General features: G+C 41.9%; 1 protein-coding gene across 5 annotated transcripts in view; it reads right to left on the bottom strand.

Annotated features, from left to right (window-relative positions):
* Nucleotides 1–2: 2 nt before the first annotated feature.
* DDX19B (DEAD-box helicase 19B) overlaps nucleotides 3–21,201 on the bottom strand; it is a 21,747-nt gene continuing 548 nt past the window's right edge. Inside the window, exons 2-14 of one of the 5 annotated variants that reach the window (XM_081508744.1) lie at nucleotides 19,394–20,684; nucleotides 11,860–11,908; nucleotides 11,354–11,389; nucleotides 10,714–10,767; nucleotides 9,642–9,777; nucleotides 9,269–9,361; nucleotides 6,886–6,988; nucleotides 6,204–6,318; nucleotides 4,718–4,895; nucleotides 4,132–4,369; nucleotides 3,415–3,577; nucleotides 2,778–2,969; nucleotides 3–2,446 (exon numbers count right to left, since the gene is read on the bottom strand). In XM_081508744.1, coding sequence (XP_081364870.1) covers nucleotides 2,385–2,446; nucleotides 2,778–2,969; nucleotides 3,415–3,577; nucleotides 4,132–4,369; nucleotides 4,718–4,895; nucleotides 6,204–6,318; nucleotides 6,886–6,988; nucleotides 9,269–9,361; nucleotides 9,642–9,777; nucleotides 10,714–10,767; nucleotides 11,354–11,389; nucleotides 11,860–11,908; nucleotides 19,394–19,450 — 1,476 coding nt within the window. In that variant the 5' untranslated portion in view covers nucleotides 19,451–20,684 and the 3' untranslated portion in view covers nucleotides 3–2,384. The remainder of the gene's footprint in view (nucleotides 2,447–2,777; nucleotides 2,970–3,414; nucleotides 3,578–4,131; nucleotides 4,370–4,717; nucleotides 4,896–6,203; nucleotides 6,319–6,885; nucleotides 6,989–9,268; nucleotides 9,362–9,641; nucleotides 9,778–10,713; nucleotides 10,768–11,353; nucleotides 11,390–11,859; nucleotides 11,909–19,393; nucleotides 20,685–21,201) is intronic. The other 4 variants (XM_081508746.1, XM_081508743.1, XM_081508745.1 and 1 more) reach the window with 4 other exon arrangements.

Genomic DNA, 21,201 nt, shown 5'->3' with positions numbered 1-21,201 from the left:
TGTTTTCTTTTCGTACTCAGAAATGATGTCTTAGTAACATGAACACATCATAATTAAGTTTCATTAAGCATCAATAAAGAATACATAAACAATTCATTAGTTCTTATGCATACAGAACACTCCAAAAAATCAGTAAAATCTATTGTTTATGGATAATGAACATATCCAGAATTTTCCACTGGGCTAGAATCTTGTTCAAGCAAGTTTCTCTGTTCTAGGGCACACTTTATCATTCCATATATAGAAACTTACTAAAAACAGCAAAAGACATCCTGGAGACTGAAGCTCATTAAGGGCTCAATACATTTTTACATCATTTGTGTCTCAAAATGGCACAAGGTCACAGAGGCAGCTGTGGACCATAACACCCCTGAAGCCAGGCACTGGCAGGAATGAGTATGGATGGCAGTGACACTGGGGGGACCTTCTAGAGCCATCCATAAAGTGAGTCTTACCTTTTAAAAAGACACATATTCTTTTGAGAGTTTCTCCCCAGGAAAACACGTTTAAACCCAAAATACTGCATAAACTCCATGGAACCCATCCAGTGAGTTCTTAGGGGTCCAAGCCCCCAGATAAGGAGCTGTTGACCTAGATTTCTCTCATATACCCATGTATTCCTACTATTGGAGAGTCTGAAGCACATCCCTTCCCATTTCCTGCTCAGAGTTGGGGCTACTCAGTAGATAGGTCATCTGTGTTGTGAGAAGGTGGGGTGTACTCAGCCTGAGGGCAGCCTCAGGAGGAGTCTGTACTCCTTTAATTATTGCCTTTAAGTTATTTCAAGGTTGGTCTGTAGGACTTTGTGTAAAATTTCTTCTCTCCTTACAAGACTCCCAAGGTGGCTCAAAGTTGGCTAGAAGTACAAAGACAACACAGCCCAGTGCCTGTCGGGGAACGTGGCAAGACGAGTCGTCTGGTTCTCTCTGCTGCATCTGCCAGGTCAGGTTACAGAAACCACCTGGAGGCTGGCATTGGCCCCTTCCCTTCCCAGGAGAGAAATCTGGCCTGAGATTCAATTAGTTCTCATCACAGAAAATCCCTCTTACGGGCCTGCTTGTAGACAAAGTGGCCCTTCTGTTGAAGAGCTGAAGAGGACTCCTCTTGGCTGGGGTTTCATATTGCTCTTGTACCTCAGTTTCATGTCATCTCTGCTCCGTCACTCTGGATACCAACATCTTTAGTTGGGTATGAGGAGGTGTCCATTACTATTCTTTACTCTGACTTCCGCACAAAGATGCCAAGTGAGGATAGAGCAGAGGCCTTGGTAGTCACTCTCGCCTTGGACAGATACATGGCTGAGTCCACCTTGTCTCTTAGTTGCACCTATTTGTGTCCCAAGCACCATGGATGCATTCAGAATTCCTTTATAATCAAGATGGCAAATTTCTGAAATCATTCCCCAGCTCTGATTTAAAAAAACAAACAAACTTGCTTTCTGCGATCTAGAGGCAAAGCAAGCAATTGGGACTATCGCCGGTCACTTTTGGAGCTGCCTTAAGCCTGGCCATTAGCAACTTGAAACACAATGTTCACTGTTTCTCCAAACCAGATTACGTTTTATTTGCTTGGTGCTAAGAGGTTAAGGTGATATTAGGGATGTAAAGAAGATGCTGAAAGGTCAGGTTATGTGGCAAGCTAGGACCACCACTAATTCTCCACGATGGCTTCTCCAAAGGACTGTTCAAGCACAGGCAAGGGATCCGCCAGTTATCAGACGTGCACTCTACACAGATCACACCTGCTGAGAACAGGCCATGGTCTGCAACAGATTTGTATACACCAAAGATCCCAGGTTGGCATTTTGGGTCATGCTTAGCAAATCCCTTCTTGCTGTAGCCATCAGACAGTAGGGGCTTAAAACACTCAAATGAGCTGTCCCAACCCAAATTCAAAGCAGCAACTCACACGTCTCCTCTGCTGCCTCACGCCACACTCCAAACATGATGACTGGCTTACACCCTAACCTACTTTGGTCTCTCTGTTCACTCTTCACCTCAACTCTGTCACTTCTATAAGGGCTGGAGGCTGGCCTGAACACTTCTAAGCAGACAACAGGCTGGGCTGCCACTGAAACTCCTCAGCGAATGACCAGCCACAACATCTGGATTATGGTTATGATGGGGAAAAAGCTGGCCAAAAAACAGACAGAATTTCCAAAAGGTAAATTTCTGTGTATTCACGCCTAATCTTCAAAAGTTGTGTAAACAATTTTTTTTCTACCTTCCCCCATCATTTGCACAATTTTTGTCAAGTCCAAACGTAATTTCAGATGAGGTAGGCAGTTCGTCTACTCGTGCCGTCATCTTCGCAGGGACGGTCAGGCTGCGCCGTGGAAGCACTCGTGTCCCGGGCGGGGGCGGCACAGCGACTACAGGAGCTTCTCAGTTGGCTATTTTCTCAATCTCGTCCAAGTCATCCGTGTCTAGTCTTTCTATTTTCTTATCTGAGGGAAAAGAAGAGCGGGTTCAGAGAGAGACAGGCACAGATCACAGGGGAGGCAGGCAGGGGAGGGGCAGCACAGCGGAGGGCGAGCCCAGGGCTCCCCTGGGACGTGCCCGCCTCCGGCTGCAGCACCTCCCTGAGCCCTGAGGCTCCCGGCACTGGGCGGGCACACGGATGGTGGCGGCCAGGGCCCTGGCGCCTCGGTCCAGCCCAGGAGGACAGCCACGCAAGGCCCGGCCCAAGCTCTCTGGTGTCTGGGAGAACTTCCCATCCTGGGGAAGGAGAGGGGAGAGACAGGGACAGGGCCTCTTGGGGCCACTCCAGGGACTCACTGAAATGCTCCTGGATCCTGTTCAGGATGTTCATGCTGTGCTTGCTGTCCACCATGTTCACGGCCAGACCCCGCTTGCCAAAGCGGCCGGTGCGCCCGATCCGGTGCAGGTAGGTCTCATTGTCCGGGTTCCCGTCCTTGTCCACGGGTAGATCAAAGTTGATGACGACAGACACCTGCTCCACATCGATACCTGCGTGAGGGAGAGTGGGACAGGCGTGACGACGGGAGACAGAAGTCAGCGCCGCCCAGTCAGGCCTGCCCTCCCCAAGCTCAGGCGGAAGGAGGGGTCTGGGACAGGCCAGCTCTGGGGTTTGGACACGGGCAAGTGGCAGAACCCAGAGGGAGAGGACAGAACCGTCCCAGTGCTGGCCAAATTCCGGCATCAGTCGGAGAGCCTGTGCTGGATCCGAGGATCTGGAGAAGCAGCTGATGCCGCCCTGGGGCCACAAGAAGAGCAGGCGCTGTTCTCGGCCACCAGCCAGGACTCCCGGCCTCTGTGGACGTTCTCCTCTGCTGAGGGAACCCTACAGGCTCTCCCACAAAACAGCATCTCCCCCAAACCATCGCAGCCTCCCACACACAAAGATCTCTCTGCTGCCCCGAGCCTGGCGGGCCAGGACCCAGTCCCTGCTCACCGCGGGCACACACGTTGGTGGTGACCAGAACCTTCTCTTTGCCCTCTCGGAAGCGCTCAATCACTGCAGCCCTCTGCTCCACCACCATTTCACCGCTCAGCAGAGCCACCTGGTGGCCTTCTTTTGAGAGCTCTGCCGCCAGCCAACTAGCTGTTTTGCGGGTCTGGAGTGAAAAGAATTGTTTTAAATGAAGATACCTGTAAAAAAAAAAAAAAAAAGAGGACGCCTGCAGAAAAGTGGCTTTTTTGCTATTAACATACATGAACGCTCTGCTGAGCTCAGTCAGCAAGGTGCGCTCAAAGTTCTGAATATTTTTTAGCCACATGATTTTTGGGGGATAAATTACATCAACGATCTTAGTGTTCATCTATGAATATTGTGGTTTGAGCCAAAGGTCTTCATTCTGAAATAGTCTACATTCTTAATACTTTAAAATTATTTCCTTGGAAGTTATTTGGAATTTTTTCCCCCAAGTAATCTCTAAGAAGTAGGGAACAGAGAAGGTTTAGATCTTCAGTCTTCCCCTTACAACTCATTACAACCTGAGAGACTATGTACTGGGACTGAAGGAGGTGATTCATTTCCTTTCCAGCAACAGGCAGATAATGCGGCCCCCAGCACTAAGTGCAGCTGACTGACTGGGAGGGGCGGGGCCCATCCTTCAGGGGCCCCCACCCCCACAGGACACCACCTCCTGCTGCTGCTGCTGCTACTCACATGGCAGAAGATCATGGCTTGAGCAATGGTGATGGCCCCGTAGATATTACACAAGGCCTGGAACTTCTCGTCTCTGCTGTTGCACAGGACGTAATACTGCTTGATGGTGTCCAGTGTCTCCTCCTCACGCTTCAGTTTGATGATGTTCGGGTCGGGGACCACTTTCTGGGCAAATTTCCAGACAGAGTCTTCAAAGGTGGCAGAGAAAAGCAGCATCTGGCAGTTCCTGGGCAGCATCCTGCAAGGGGATGCCCAGGTGTCCGGCATGACTCTGACCCAGGCTTTCCCTGGAAGGACCAGGGCACAGCCTCCCCAGGCCTGATGGCCTGCATCCCCAGGAAAGGGCAGCGGAGAGCAGCTGCGGGGAGGAAGGGGGAGCAGACGTGGGGCAGGGACGGGTGACTGAGAGTCCCTGAGTCTCCCTCCTTAACCTGGGCGGGAGCGCGCTCAGTGGAAATGGCCCATCAAACAAATGCCCCTAAAAGCTGCGAAGAGCCTGGCAGGGGCAGGAAGGGGAATGTGAGATGGCAGGAGCAGGAACTGCATGTCGGGGGCCCGAGAAGTCCCCCCTGGCTCGAGGGCCTACCTCTGGATGCGGATGCTCTGGTCTTGGTGGCCCTGAGTAGCTATCATCACGTCAGCCTCGTCCAGAACAAACACCTTGATCCTCTTGGGGTCGATGAACTTGAGCTTGGAGCACCAGTCCAGAACGGTCCCCGGGGTGCCAATGACAATGTGCTCACTGATTTTCTGACCCCTTTCCACTGGGGAGGCAAGATGTGTTTTGTTTCATGGGTATTTCCATGGCAAAGCCAGCTTCACTCTCCAAGCAATTTTAAAGCTATGATGTATTTTAAAGCAATTGTTTTCATGTTTGCATTAATATTTTAAGGCAAGGTCAGGATAGCACTATAGTATTTAATGAACATACACACAAAAAACAGACATTAATGCTGAAAAGATTTCGTAAAGGCATGAACCATGAGATGAAAACCTCTTCAGTAGTATTCTTTTACATTCTCTATAATCATCAACCTCTTTCAGGGATTTCATACCTGTATTTCTTCTCTGTCAACAGTATTCTGCCTAGCCTGGGTTTGCATTTCCCCACAAGTAGACTTTTTGAAAGTTAATTTGTTGTGAAACAAGCAAAAGTAGAAAGATGGATAAAGAAAAATAAATAATAAAAATATCTCCCAGAGTTAATTGCTATGAACATTGTAGAACATTTTTACTCTAATAATGACATTTTAAAAATTAGGCTATTAAATAAATCCAGAATTTGTAACATTTTATAAGCAACTGGTCTGCTCAAAATGTCAAATGTAACATAGTTGGGGGAGTGGGGGTGGGGATGTGAAGGGACTATTCTAGACTGCAAGAAACTAAAGAGATACAACAACCAAATGTAATGCATATATATTGACTTAGTCTTGGTTCAACAAAAAAACCACAAAGAAACACTTCTGGAACAATTAGGGGGGAAATTAAAATGGAAAATATGCTAGTTATCAGAGAATCTGTAATTTTGTTGGTTGTGATATGGGTATTGTGGGTATGCTGAAGAATGCTCTTACTATGAAATGCATACTAAATTACTTTTTGAAATACAGAGGCACAAGGTCTACAGTTTGTTTTAAAAATATTTGGCTGCACTGGGTCTTAGTTGTGACACATAGGATCTTTTTAGTTGTGGAATGTGGGACCTTTTTTTTTTTTTAAGCTGTGGCATGTGGGATCTTCAGTTGTGGCATGCAGACTTAGTTGTGGTTTGTGGGATCTAGTTCCCTGACCAGGGACTGAACCTGGGCCTCCTGTTTTGGGAGCTCAGAGTCTTAGCCACTGAATCACCAGGGAAGTCCCCTACAATTTACCTTCAAATGATTCACCACCACCGTCCCCCCAAGATACACATGATACACATAAAGCAAATATGGCAAAATGTTAACTTTTCGAATCTAGGTATAAGGCACATGTGTTTATTGTAAATTTCAACTACTGAGTATGTTTTGGGATTTTTCAAAATAAAAAGTTATTACCTTAATTAACTAGGATCACATATTCATACTCACACTTATTGCCACGAACAGCATAAGCTAGCTTCAGTTCAGGGTAAAATTTGCCCATCTGCTCAATCACTTTTCCCGTTTGAAGGGCAAGCTCGTATGTTGGGGAGAGGCACAGACACTGGTAGGGAAAGAGTGCAGAGAGAGAGAATTCAGGACACTCACTGTTATGCAATGGGAAATTACTATTAGGACTTAATGATTCCTCCAGCTGAGGCTGAAGGGAAGAATATACAGAGTGCACACCATTTGAATGTTTAAGCTGCAAAGTCGGAAGTACAATTCTCAGGGGTCAGAACTCTGGCTCGGTAAAGACACTTGAGAACAGCTATTTGGCCATTGGAGTACCAAAAACCACATGTGAGCAGGGATCTGAAATTCCATCTGGAGATTCACTTCCTTTTCTCTTACTCAGAAGGTTCTCAGAACTTCCTAATGGATGATAGAGATTAAGGAGCTTTTTCCTATAGCTAAAGGAGCCTAGCCTGTAAGCACTATCCCAGGACTGGCAGGTCATTGAAAGGGAAAAAGGATTTTTGTTGTTACTGGAAGATCAACCATGTTATTTGTGCTCAACTTAAGGGGTTCTAGTTGATATAAAAAGTAATACATAGCTCATCTTTTAATTCATCAAATGGCATTTCCCTTCTAGTTATGAGTTAGAAACTCAGCTTCACCAAGCCCTTACCTGGGGGTATCTGTTGGCTGGTTCTACTTGGCTGAGCATGGCCAACACAAAAGCAGCTGTTTTACCAGTACCAGACTGCGACTGGGCAATTAAGTTCTGTGGGCTGCACAAGAAAACACACTGTTTAGGAGTTTAAATCTCATGTATTCTTTCAGTGAATAAAAATGAGTAAAGCTTAATTAAATAATGAGTATCTCAGCTTGCTTGATAGGAGGCTTTGGCTTCTGTAGTAGAATTATTATATGGTAGCTTCACAGATAGATTTTATGGTGGGATTTGAAGCACTTCTTATCTTTTATCTACTCTTGACATAGCAGTGAGTGATTCTTCTTTTCTGCTCAAAACCTCCCAGTCACTCCAGATTTCATTCAGAGTAACAGTTAAAATTCTTACAATGCCCTACAAGGTCCCCCCTGATGTGGCTTCTGCTAGCTGTCCGTTCTCATCTGCTGCCTGCTCCCTCACTTCCCTCCACCTCAGCTGCCCCAGAGCTCCTCAGAGCACACCAGCCGTGTGCTCGGCCTCGGGCTTCGGCAGTAGCTAGACCCCGCCTGGGACAGCCGTCCCTGCGTGACAGTACACCAACTCTCCGCTCCTCCAAGTCTTTGCTCAGATATACCTATTTAATGAGATTCCACCCTAACTACGTGATTTAAAATTGCAGCTGACTTTGAAATGCCTTAAAAAACAAGAGGTACTGGTGGACCGATACATGATAAAGCATAGGAAACTGTCAGTGAAAGAAGCTAGGAGGTGCACATATAGGTGTTCACTGTAAAACCCTTTCAACTTTGTTGTATGTCTGAGAACTTCCATAACAAAACATTGGGGGTAAAACTGCAATCAAGGCCTTGGTCTTCCCAATCCCCCTCCTACCATGCTCTATTTATGTTTCTCCTTAGCACTTACCGCCTTTTTAAAAAAGAGCTTTATTGAGATGTAATTCATGTACCATACAGTTCATCCATTTAAAGTATATAAGTCAATCTTCTTGGTATATTACTTTAATGATTTTTTTTTTAACTGTGGTAAAATATATAACATAAAATTTGCCATTTTAAAGTATACAATTCAGTGGCATTAATTATATTACAGTCTATCACCTTTAAACATACATTTTATTTATTTTTAATAAAAATAAATCTATACTCCAAACTAGAATGTAAGCTCCTTGTGGGCAAGAATTTTTGTCTGCTTTGTTCACTAATGTATCTAAGTGCCTAGTACCGTATAATATGTGTTACAAACCAAGTCCTCAATAAATAAGTTAATGAGGGACAAGTATTAGAAAATTCTCAGAGCTCTTCTAACATTGACAGTCTAACAGTGAGCATCTATGAAAGCATCAAGATCCATAAATACAAGTGGCAATTAGAAACAATATAATAAATATTCCATTTATTCATTTTTAAGTATGCTCAAAATGTCATTAAAAAAAAAAAAGACAAAGGGGGGTTCTGGAAGGGGAAAACATGTACACCCATGGTGGATTCATGTCAATGTATGGCAAAACAAATACAATATTGTAAAGTTAAAAAATAGAAAATAAACTAAAAAAAAAAAAAAAGATTATTGAAACAAAACAAAAAGACATTAACCATCTTGAAAAAATATCACTATTATGACACAGGACATAAACTTTGAGAAAATAAAGACCTACAATATCTGTTTTCAGACAAATAGGGAAAGGGGTTTTCAGGATTTAGGATTTTATGCAATTTTACATAATCATATGTAATGTAGGGATCAATTTCTATAAAAAGTTCTTTATGTTCTAGAACCCTGTTACTCAGGTGTGGTCTGACTCCAGCAGCACGGCAACACTGGGAAGCTTCTTAGAAACGGTGAGCCCCAGTCCCCACCTCAGACTCACTGAGACCAGAATCTGCATTTTAATGAAGTCCCATGAGTTTCACATGCCTATGACAGTGTGAGAAGCACTGCCCCAGAAAACAACATTAGCAATGGGACTGTTCTGATCTCCTCAATCCTTGTTTAGTTTTTGTCATCTACATTTGACACATATATTTTACTTACTCATATAATGAAATCATGGTGTATATAAATGGTATAAATATACATATATTTACCAACATAGAAATATTATCATATAATTATCATATCAAAAAAAGCATTTAACCATTTTATATGGTTCCTTTAAGCAAAAAGTATACAAATCCAAGTTTACAAAGAAAAACATCTAGAAGTCTCTACTCTAAATATTAATAGTGTGGAGGGGAGGGAGATAACACATTTTTTCTTCTTTCTTATTTTTTCATTGTTTTCTAACTTTTCTAAAATGAACATGTATATATATATATTTTAATAATGAAAGTTAAAAAAAAAAGTAACAAATGAGATAGAGGTGCATCAGGACACATACGGCTCAGCAAGCATTAAAGGCAATGCATTCTCTTGTATCTTGGATGGACGGTTGAAGCCCATGGCATAGACTCCCTGGAGAAGCTGTGGTTTCCTGAAAAAACAGTTCAAAATGAAAGTCACAGTCTCTGGTTGGAGAAAGAAGCTAAGTATCTAGCTAACAATACTAGAATTGTGAATAGGGAATGATGTATGCATGCAGCTAAAGTTTTTACAAATTACCAGGAAATTTTACTTATTAACCCAAAGAAGCTAAATTCTTTTATTAAACTTGTATTAGCTAAAAATGTTCTATAGTGATGAAAAAGTACATGTTAACAGGCCTAGAATTTCTAGTTAAACACAAAGTGAGGAGTCAGAAAGTAACTACTCACAGCCGAAGCTCCTCGAAGGACTTCACTGAGTAAAGCGGGGAGGTGGGATCCCGCTGCAGGACTTCCACTTGGTTGGTGTTATCGACAAGGTTGCTTCTAATCAGCTTGTTGAGTAAGGACTGGGCGGCTCTGTCCTCTGTCAGGAAAAAAGCATGAAGATTTTTAGAAGTCCATGAAATCCAACATCATCTCTGAATTCAGCTGCCATTAGTATTTTAAGCAATAACATGTATTTGTACTGGGACTCCTAATTTAAGGTAGAGTTTAGTTCTGATTTATAAATATAATTAAAATAGTTTATTAAAAGCAAAGTTTATGATACTCATATCATCTGCTGGGGCCTCATATTCTTCTCCAGAACTCTATTCCTAACAACTATCCTTTCTTGAGGTTACTGATTCCTCCTCTCAAAAACCAAATATTTACTCCCCAATTTGTACCCAATATAAATTTAAAATGATGAGCTTAAAAACCCCATCACAATAATGGGGGAAAAAAACCCAAAATGATAAAGTCTGTATCTTGATATCAAATAAGCTATTTGCATCTTGCTATTTATGTTAAATTGTCAAAATACCATTAAATATAATTTTATTAGAAAATGGAAATGCAAGTTAAAATTTCTTTTATAAAAACCTGTACAAGGTAATTATTCAGGGAATATTTCCTGCTGCTGCTGAAGTTTATCAGCTGTTCAAAGTAAAATTTCTCTAAAATGTATTTTTGTATTTTACTAGCACTGTGGTGGTGGTGGTTTAGTCATTAAGTCACGTCTGACTCTTTGTGACCCCGTGGACTGTAGCCTGCCGGGCTCCTCTGTCCATGGGATTCTTCAGGCAAGAATGCTGCAGTGGGTTGCCATTTCCTTCTCCTGGGGATGTTCCCGACCCAAGAATCGAACCCGGATCTCTGGCATTACAGGCAGATTCTTTACCGACTGAGCTACGAGGGAATACTAGCATTGTGACTTCCATTAACCTCTAGCCAAGTACAGTGCAAAAATGAAACGTCCTAACATTCCATTCTTCTAGACTGCAGAACTCCACGTATCCGTAACTCTAGGCTCGGTTACCTTTCTCCTCTTCATCGGCCTTCTCTGCATTAGCGTTGGTCTTGACGACAGCACCTTTATCAGACACAAAGTGGCCGTCATTCACAATCACATCCCACACCCAACAGCTGAGACCGTTCATGCTCTATGAGACTAGAAATGTAATGGCCTGGGGAGCGAAAAGATAAACTAGGAGACCAAGCCACAGATCAAAACAGCTTACTGTTACTATATAAACAAAGGTGTGAAAACTGATGCTTACTTTTCAGTTCTTTCCTATTCCAAGTCTTCTCACTGTATCTCAAAAATGGATATTAATCCCTCACAGTATCAATATCTCTCAAATGTTATGGAAAGATGATTACAGCAATGACCGAAATGACCTTGATGCTCAACAGAGGAATACCTATGCAAATCATATTTCATCAATATATAAACACCACTGTGCCATTAAGAGTCTATGTGTATAAACTGTTGATTAATAGAAACGTATATTCAGTTTTAAAAGTGAAAGTGAAGTCGCTTAGTTGTGTCCGACTCTTTGCGACCCCATGGACTGTAGCCCATCAGGCTCCTCCGTCCATGGGATTTTCCAGGCATGAAGACTGGAGTGGGTTGCCATTTCCTTCTCCAGGAGATCTTCCCAACCCAGGGATTGAACCTGGGTCTCCCCCATTGTAGGCAGATGCTTTACCATCTGAGCCACCAGTGTTGTAGTTATATAAAGATAAACAGAAAAACATCAGAGTAAGGTAAATGTTACAGTTTCTCCGTTACAATTTTAAATACATCAATAAAAATTCAATGGACATCTTAGATTTTGTAGATATGATTTCAGAATAATTACAACAGGTTAACCCTCAGGTTGCTCATACTTTGTCGATCTCATCTCAAATTCAGGAATATTTTAAAAAACAACAAATAATTGTTGGCAGTATATTTTCTTGGTTAGTGACACATTTAATAATTTATCAGCCAATTAGGTATCCTCACATTTGTATGAAGCATGACAAAACAATCCATGTTCTTGATTCCCAAATCAAGTAACCGCCGTTATCTGCCTGCCTCCTGTCTGGTACATATATAATTTTTTTTTCCAGTTGTTATATTAAAACAAATACTAAAGGAAATCATTTTTTGTTTTCAAAATAGCATTTAGTTACTCACCATTGGCATCTGGTTTGATTTTTTCTTCCTTAAGATGCAAGTTGCTCAACTAAATGGAGAATATGGGGGGAAAAGTGTCAGGAAAATCACTTAAAAGATTTTGCATTAATAGTGCCACTCCCAGTGAAGCTGAAGAAATGAACCACTCATGACCTATTATTCATTAGGACATATTCATTAGGCTGTTCTGCTGGGCTCCTTTTGTTTACTAAATGTTAGAGTGAGAATAAACAAACAAAATATCCCACAAGTACAGCAGTAGTAAAACTGAAGCTCCTGTATTTTGGTCACCTGATGCAAAGAGCCACTGGAAAAGACCCTGATGCTGGCAAAGATTGAGGGCAAGAGGAAAACCAGGTGACAGAGGATGAGATGGTTGGATAGCATCACCGACACAACGGACATGAATTTGAGCAAACTCTGGGAGATAGCGAAGGACAGGGAAGCTTGATGTGCTACAGTCCATGGGGTTTCAAAGAGTTGGACACGAGTTAGCAACAGCAGTAGAAAAAACTGGTTATACAACAGCTCAAAATCCACACTTCCTAACTGCAATCCCTAGAAATAATTTGTGAGTTTGCTTAATGCACTGATTACACACCTTTTCACAATCTCTCAATAGAATACCATTTGAGTTGTCACTCTCATTTTTCAAACGAGAAAATTTAAAGAGATACTGGAAAATGCAGTCATTCTTCAAACAGAGAACATAGAGGTGGGAGGTCTGCGATGAAAAGCATCTGTGGACACGGATCAGTTATGCTACAGGGTGTGTTCAGGCCACAGGGCCACAGCATGCCGCGGCACAGCCTCTTGTTAGGTAGCCCTGTGCTGGATGTCTGGTATTTAAATTGGGAACAGCCTAGAGCACCATGGCACACTGTGCAATCAAGGTACAGAACAAGATTAAATGCAATAGGAAGGGGACAGAGGAAAGACATTTTAAAGAAAGATTTAGTAGGACTTTGATCAAACACTGTTAGGGATATCCTAGAAGGACTTATCTCCCCTATTATTATAAAAATTTGTCAAGTATACCACAATAAAGCCAAAAGGGAAAAAAAAGGAAAGACTAGAACAGAACATAAAGTCAGGGGATATTTCTATTTTTAATTTACCTTTGGGTCAAGGACAGAGCAGGTGTTCTAGTCAAAATATTAAGTAGGGCTTAAGACATCATGGAGAGAAGGGGAAAAGAATGAAAATCACCACTATCAAATGGCTGCTTCTTAAAGCACCACCTGCACACGTTTTCTATGTCTTGAGGTTCATTTCTGTTTTTTCTTTAAGTGGAGAGAGGAATGAAAAACTTCTAATGAGTGGTTAGCTGGGAATGGAGGAACTTCACTTCTATTGATGGAAACTGTAGAGGGAGTTTCTGGTGTCTGTCTACTTTGGTGTTGGGGTGGAGGGAAGAGGAAGAAGGGGGAAAGACACTGGAGAGGCTGGCAAGAAGGGAAACTGGCAAATAAGGAAAGCACTATAAAGCAGGAACGCTGCTTCCTTCATTCTGCAGGACACAGAGCACACTGACAGATGAGGAGGAAGCCGGCACAGCAAGCGACAGATAAAGTGAAAGGCGCTCGGCCGTGTCCGCCTCCACGACCCCATGGACTGTCCATGGGGTTCTCCAGGCCAGAAGACTGGAGCAGGTAGCCGGTCCCTTCTCCAGGGGATCTTCCCAACCCAGAGATCGAACCCAGGTCTCCTGCTTGCCAGGCAAATTCTTTACCACTGAGCCACCTGGAAAGCCCCATATGATATGTAGTAGGTGCTTAATATATCCTAGTCATCACTGAAGTACTTTTCCACATCCTGCCAATGAACGTAGTTTAAACCTAATATTTAAGGCTGTTAAAAAAAAAAGACAAACAGATGGACTTACTGGCAATATTTACAAGAGCAGGGTTAACAGTACTCACTCCTAGGGTGATAACTGCTACCTAAAATAAGTTACAGGTTAGATGTTTAAGTTAGAAATATCCTTTACTGTAATATTCAATGATAAAAGGACAACCTATTCTTTTGTTGGTACATTGTTAAAACTGAAGCTAACAGAGTAAATAAAATAGTAAATAAATGCTATTAACTTTCTCTATACATTGCAACAATGTAAATGAAACCAAGAGATGTTCTGATTACAGTGTATCAGAATTCTGGAGAGGTTCCAGCAGATTCTGAAAACATACTCTGGCCCTCACTTGGCTGTAGCAATCTCAAAGCCTATACAGAAAAAGCACCAGGACAATGAAGTTTGCATCATCCACTGCAGTGTCAGTGAACTAAACACTGAAACTTATGATTAAGTCCAGTTATTTCAGATTCCTTCCTTTGCTCTGTTTACTTGGACCAAAAGGAGAAACCAGTTTCTCTTGCAACTTCATCAAAACCACTTTGCAATCCAAAAAGATTAACCAAAAGCCAAAATACCCACCTTATAATATCTACATTTTTAATGCCTTTAGTTAACATTTTAGTTTTTAGGATATGTAAAAATAATTGGAAACTATAAGTTATACACTGCATTTTATTCAAAAAGCTACTTGAAAAAGGATTCTGTTTGCTGTTTTTTAGCCATGCCTTGCAGCAGGAGGGATCCCAGTTCCCCAACCAGGGATTGAACCCGTGCCCTGCTCATTTGGAGTGCAGAGTCCCAACCACTGTACCACCAGGGAAGTCCCAAAAAAGGATTCTTGACACAGAAGAAGGAAGATTTAATGGTAAGGGAGTTACACTGAATAAGGAATGCTTTGTGCACAACAGTGAAGTAGGAGACTTCAGAGTCTTACTCCTCAGAGTCTCTTGCTTCCTTTGCCCTCCTCTGAATTGAAATTTCCCAAGAAACAAGGAGAACAAAGAGGGATGAGGAAGTAAAACATAAACAGGATCTAATATTTTCTTAAATGAGTAAAAAATGGAGCTAGATGAATATTTAAAATGCAAGGGCTTCCCTTGTGGCTCAGTGGTAAGGAATCTGCCTGCCAATTCAGGAGACGTTGGTTCGATCCCTGGGTCGGGAAGATCCCCTGGCGGAGGAAATGGCAACCCACTCCAGTATTCTTGCCTGAAAAAATCCCATGGACAAAGGAGCCTGGCAGGCTACAGTGCTGGGATTGCGAAGAGTTGGACACAACTTTGCGCCTAAACAACAACAACCTTGCACTGTACATGTCACAGTCACCTACATCATGCAGTTCCTGTGGAGGTTCTCAATGGGAGTTCCACAAAACAGAAGGAAACAGCTGTCTTTACTCATTTGTTCGGTTTTAGAATATTGGGATCTATTATAATTCACCTGTGCATGATGAAGTAAATTTACAAAACTTATCCAGGTTCAGCTAACCTCTACAATATGAACTAGTAATTTAAAAGATTCCTGCAAAGAAACTGAATTGTAGAAAACAACAACCATAATAATAGCTACTACTTACATAGCAAGTATTTCAGGCTTGTCCGTAAATTAATGAGGTGGGTACTCTGTTTATCCCCATTTAACAGATGTGGGAACTGAAGCACAGAAAAGTTCAGTAATTTGCCAGAAGTCATATAACTAATAAGTGAGGGACCCAGAATACAAATCCAAGTCTGTCTGGTTACAAAGTCTTAGGTCTTAACTTCTACACAATAGAGCCTCTCACAGATGATAATGATCTCAAAAAAATAATAATAAAGATGATACAATGATTCAGTCACTTTGGAAAACAGTATGGCAGTTCTTCAAAACTTAAACACAGAGTTACTATATAATCTAGCAATACCACTTTTAGATAGATACCCAAGCGAACTGAAAATGTATGTTCATACAAAAACCTGTACATGAATGATCGTACCAACATTATTCATAATAGCTAAAAAGTAGAAATAATTGAAATGCCTATCAGTGGACACCGATGAATAGATAAATAAAATGTGGCATATCTATATATCATCATTTGGCAACAAAAATTAATGAAGTATTGTTATAGCCACAACATGGATGAACCCTGAAAATGTGCTAGGTGAAAGAAGGCAGCCACAGAAGAGCACAGATGACAGGATTCCATTGATGTGAGATGTCCTGAATACGCAAATCTAAAGAGACAGAAAACAGATTAGTGGCTACGAAGGGCTGGGCTGAGGAGAAATAGGGGGTTTGGGATGATGAAAATCTTCTAAAATTGACTGTGGTAATGTTGATCCAATCTTCCTACTACATAAAAAATCAACTCAAAATGGATCATAGTCATAAATGTGATATTTAAAGCCATAAATCTTCTAGAAAAAAATACAGGTGAAAAACTTTGTGGACTTGGGTAGGGTATATTTCTTAGAACACAAAAAGAACTAATCATGAAGAATTCTCCCAACTCAATAATAAAACAATCAATTTTTTAATCGTCAATCGATTTTTTTAATTGGCAAAAGATTTGAAAAGCCACTTCAAGAAGTTATACAGGTGGCAAAGCACATAAAAAGACTCTCAACATCATTAGTCATTCAGTTCAGTTCAGTTGCTCAGTCGTGCCTGACTCTTTGCGACCCCATGGACTGCAGCATGCCAGGCCTCCCTGTCCATCACCAACTCCCAGAGTTTACTCAAACTCATGTCCATTGAGTCGGTGATGCCATCCAACCATCTCATCCTCTGTCGTCCCTTTCTCCTCCTGCCTTCAATCTTTCCCAGCATCAGGATCTTTTCAAATGAGTTAGCCCTTCACATCAGGTGGCCAAAGTATGGGAGTTTCAGCTTCAACATCTTTCCTTCCAATGAATATTCAGGACTGATTTCCTTTAGGATTGACTGGTTGGATCTCCTTGCAGTCATTAGGGAAATGTAAATTAAAACCTCGCGAGATATCACTATACACCTATTAGAATGGAGGAAAAAAACTGGCCATGCTGTGCTGCTGAGAATGTGAAGCAGCTAGAGCTCTCACACATTGCTGGTGGTAATACAAAATGCTACAGCCCCTTGTAGAACAGTGTGGTATATAACTTACAAAGTTAAACATACACTTAACATATAACCCAACAAATCACACTATTAGGTATCTACCAAAGAGAAATGCAGACATAAGTCCACACCGAAATCGGTATATCCTAATGTATATAACAGCTTTATTCATAAATACCCCCAAACTAGGTAATACCCAAATGTTCATCAACAGAAGGTTAAGCAAGCTGTGGTATACCCATACATGGAATACTACCCAGCAATAAAAAAGAACAAACTACTGAAAGCCAGATTTTTCAAAAGGTTTGTATACTGTATAATACCATTTATACTACATTTTGGAAAAAGTATAAGTAAAATGACAGAAAACAGATCAGCAGTTGCCAAAGAAGGGTAGAGACAAGAAAGTGAATGCAAAAAAAGTTTGGAGGAACTTTTTAGAGTGGTGGAAATCCTCTATATCTTGATTGTGGTGGTAGTGACAGGACTGTATGCCTCTGTCAAAATTCACAGAATTGTAGCACAAGGTGAATTTTACTTTATGTAAACTATATCACAATAAACTTGACTTAAAAAATTAAATTAATGAGATTCAACATTCAGCTAATGAGAGTCTGAAATGAGGGAATGAAAATAAAAACAAAGGAGAAGAAATCAACAATGAAAAATTTCAAGAAAATTTCCCATAACACAAGGGCAAAAGTTTTCAGACTGAAGTTCCCACCCCATGCCTAATAAAATGAATGAAAATAAACCCATATCAAGGCACATTATCATGAATTTTCTGACGACTGGAGACAAAGAGGAGATTCTTTAAGCTTAGAAAGGGGAAAAGAGGTCACATCAGTAATCAGGATAGTCTCAGACATCTCAACAACAAATACAGAAATCTAGAAGGCAGTACAACAATGTCTTTAAAATTTGGCAGGTGGGGCTTCTCTAGTGGCTCAGTGATAAAGAATCTGTCTGCCAGTGCAGGAGACGTAGGTTCAATCTCTGATCTGGGAAGATCCCACGTGTCATGGAGCAACTGAGCCTGGGGACCACATCTACTGAGCTTGTGCTCTAGAACCCGAGCCCAGGAGCTGTGACTCCTGAACCTGCAAACCGCCGTTACTGAAGCCCACACACTCTAGAGCCTGTGCTCTGCAATCAGAGAAACCGTGGTGACGAGAAGCCCACACATCACAACTAGAGAAAAGCCCAAGCATCAACGAAGACCCAGCACAGCCATAAATAAATTTTAAAAAAAACTTTTTTTAATTGGCAGGAAAATAATTTCCAACCTACAATTAATGCTACACCCAGCAATACTATTATTCAAGTGATAGGGCAAAATAAGCTAATTTCAGAAAGGCAGTATCTTAAAAAATTGACTTCCCGTACACCTTCAGAAAGCTGATAGATATATGACTCCACCAAATCAAGAAAGATGTAGAGGGGGATGAAGAAATGAAAGGATCCAGTACAAGAGAAGTGGGGCAAGTACCCTGAATGAGGGCAAAGAGAAATTTGCCCTGTTTCCCTCCAGCCCCCAAAACAAATTGGAGCAATTAGTACAGTTCAAAACAGGCCACAAGACCTTGGAGAAATGGAACTGACAGAATACTTGGTGTGTGGGGACATCTTGAGATGAACTTAGACGATTAGTAAAGAGCCTGGAGTTGAACTGGTGATAAGCACAAAACAAAAACATAATTTCTAAGGAAAAAGTCATATAGGAAAAATATTTGAGTTATTAATATAAACACAGAAAACTGATCTAACTAAAATGACAGTGGAAAGATGAGGAATAGGAAGGTGTGCTTCTGTGGTGGGAAAAGGAGGATGGACGAAAGTGTCAAAATCAATAAACACCTAAAACGGAAAACTGAATAAGTAGCAAAGCAAGCATGTAATTCAGGGAACAAGGAGGTCAATAATGTAAATCAATGTCAAGAGAAACAGCAGTTTTCTTTGGGGAGGAAAAAACTGACTCCTTAGGTGCATATGAAACTTTATCACTTATAAAAAAAAAATACTAAGTCTTTGTTCTCCAGAAATTCATAGAAGTAGGTACCAACAAAGCGGGTTCAAAGCACTATCATAACGCGAGTGTTTAGGCGGGAAAAATTAATTCTACACAGTACCGTTTAACATATATCTTGCTTACTGTGTGTCAGGCCCACAACAAAGTTAAGCGGATCACGACAGCATTTACTGACTGCCGGGGCCCACAGAGTGGATCATTCATCATCACTGAGCAAGCTGAGGAAGCACACAAACATGAGTAAGCCATGGTTCCTGGATACAAGCAGCTCAGAATGGGGAAGTGGAAAATGACGCCTAAATATGTGATTATTACAGTTCAAGGGCGGTAAGTGCAATCCTGACTCCAGAAGACAGGCGGGCGGCTGGCTCTTTCCCGATGGGAGCGCTCACCTGTGCTTACGTAACCCGGGAGGCTGGCGGGTGGGGAAACAAAGCCAGCTCAGGGTCCAGGCTCCACTCCCACACGCACCCCATCCCGGATCCAACCAACCCAGGGAGTGACTTTTTCCAGGAATCTGATCCCCGGCCAAAACTGGCCCCCTGACCCTTTCGCGGCTGAAACCAACTCACCGACTCGGCTGCCGCTTCCTGCTCGTCCACCGCCAGGGCCCACGAGTCGGTGGCCATGGTTACGGGCACAGACTGGGACGCAGGTGCTGGCGAACGAGGTGGCTTGTGCGGCGCGATCAGCAATCCGAGGCGACTCCGGCCCCGGGGATGGGGAAGTCATTCGCTCAGAAGCTGGGGACCGGAAGCGGCGCGCCCCAGTGACGTCAGAGTCCGCGCCGGCTCGCCGGACCCTCGCCCTCTTTGGACTGGCGTTTTTGTCGCCTTCAAACCTCCACCTCTTCATTGCTCTTAAGTTTCTTATCCAACGTCCAGAACCGTAGACTAAGGTAGTATCTTAAAAGTGCCTAAACTCCTGTCAACTGGCTCTCCAACCAAAGAGCAAAACCACATTCTCCTCCAGCACAGTGACATAGAAGATGCTCATATACATTGAATGTACCAATACACAAAACCATTACGGATAGTGAGCAAAATGAATTTGAAACAAGCAGATTTTTTTCCTTCGCTTTTCGGGTTGGTAAATTTTTAATGTCCAGGTGTTAGCTACAGTATTGGGAATCAGCCATCTCAAACACCGTTTGGTTAAAATTTTGTCCCACAGACTTATGTGGCAACGGCACTTACAGGAATCTAACCTTGAAAAATACTCAACGAGGGTGCTGGGGAAATGTGTTCCAGGTAGAATATCAGAGACAAAGAGCAAGTAGGTTTGTGGAACGAAAACAGTTTCTGGAATGATGACAAGAATCAGGGATGAAGTTGGTAGGAGGCTGATGAAAAAGGACCGCGTGGAGCAGCTTAATGAGCAAATGAGTTCATTGGAAGGAACACCCCATTCTGGTGTGACTTTTAGAGTTAGCTTTGCCTGGCTAGAATCCCAGCTCTCTCACATAAGTGGTCTATGATTGGGAGAATTTTTTAAAAGAAAAAAAAAGTATATATTGGGCTTTAAGAAGAGGTAAAATAATAATAATAAAAAGGTAAAATAAGGATTAAGTGCGACAGTATAACTGGGATCAAACAAGATCTCTTTCCTTGTTACTTCACTAGAAGGAAGCTGGGCAATTTCTCTGCAACCTGAAAAATGAATCCCTACTTCTCTCACTTTGCCACTAATCCACCACAACAAATTAATTTCAAATAATAGTGGGCTCTATGTGGAATTCTACTTGTAAAGTGTAAGTAAAAATGTTTCGAAAAGGGTAAAGTAGTTCCTGCAGTCCTCTTCTTCCAGGATTCTTTTTCTCCAACACTTTTTACAGAGTTAATCTGGAGAAGATTCTTTTGGACCCTGCAGATGAGGATGTGCAGGAAGAAAAAAGTAAATATGCATTATGGCAGGCCATGACCTACATCTCATGTAAGAAGCAACCCTGGGACTCTTTTACAATATTATATTGATCACAGGAGTAAACGTGGTTAAAGAACCTTTAAGTTTAATGAGTTTAAAGGTAAATCATCAAAGGTGCAGGGCTGTATACAATAGAATTCACTTGTACAAACAAAGCACAAATATGCTTGTACATATTATAGAAAATGTATAATACACACACAAAAGTGGTATCAGTGGCTGCTTCTAGTGAGGGTCTCTAAAAGTCTGGGCTGGGAGGAAACTGCGTACAGTTTATCCCTTGAAAGTTATTTTTCATGTGCGTGTTTTCCTTTTAAAATTGTATTTCAGACAAACAGGAAAGGGAATTCTGTAACAGACAACAGTTAAGATTCAAATGAAGCCCCTGCATTGCCATCCTAAGAGACAGACACTCGCCTATATTTTAGTGCTTATCTTCCCCATAAATGCTTTTAGT

This window comes from Giraffa tippelskirchi, chromosome 7, assembly GCF_054371585.1.
Source record: "Giraffa tippelskirchi isolate mGirTip1 chromosome 7, T2T-mGirTip1v1.2.pri, whole genome shotgun sequence".
Taxonomy (NCBI): domain Eukaryota; kingdom Metazoa; phylum Chordata; class Mammalia; order Artiodactyla; family Giraffidae; genus Giraffa; species Giraffa tippelskirchi.
The sequence above is the reverse complement of the archived record's forward strand: the minus strand, read 5'-3'. Positions and strand labels throughout refer to the sequence as shown.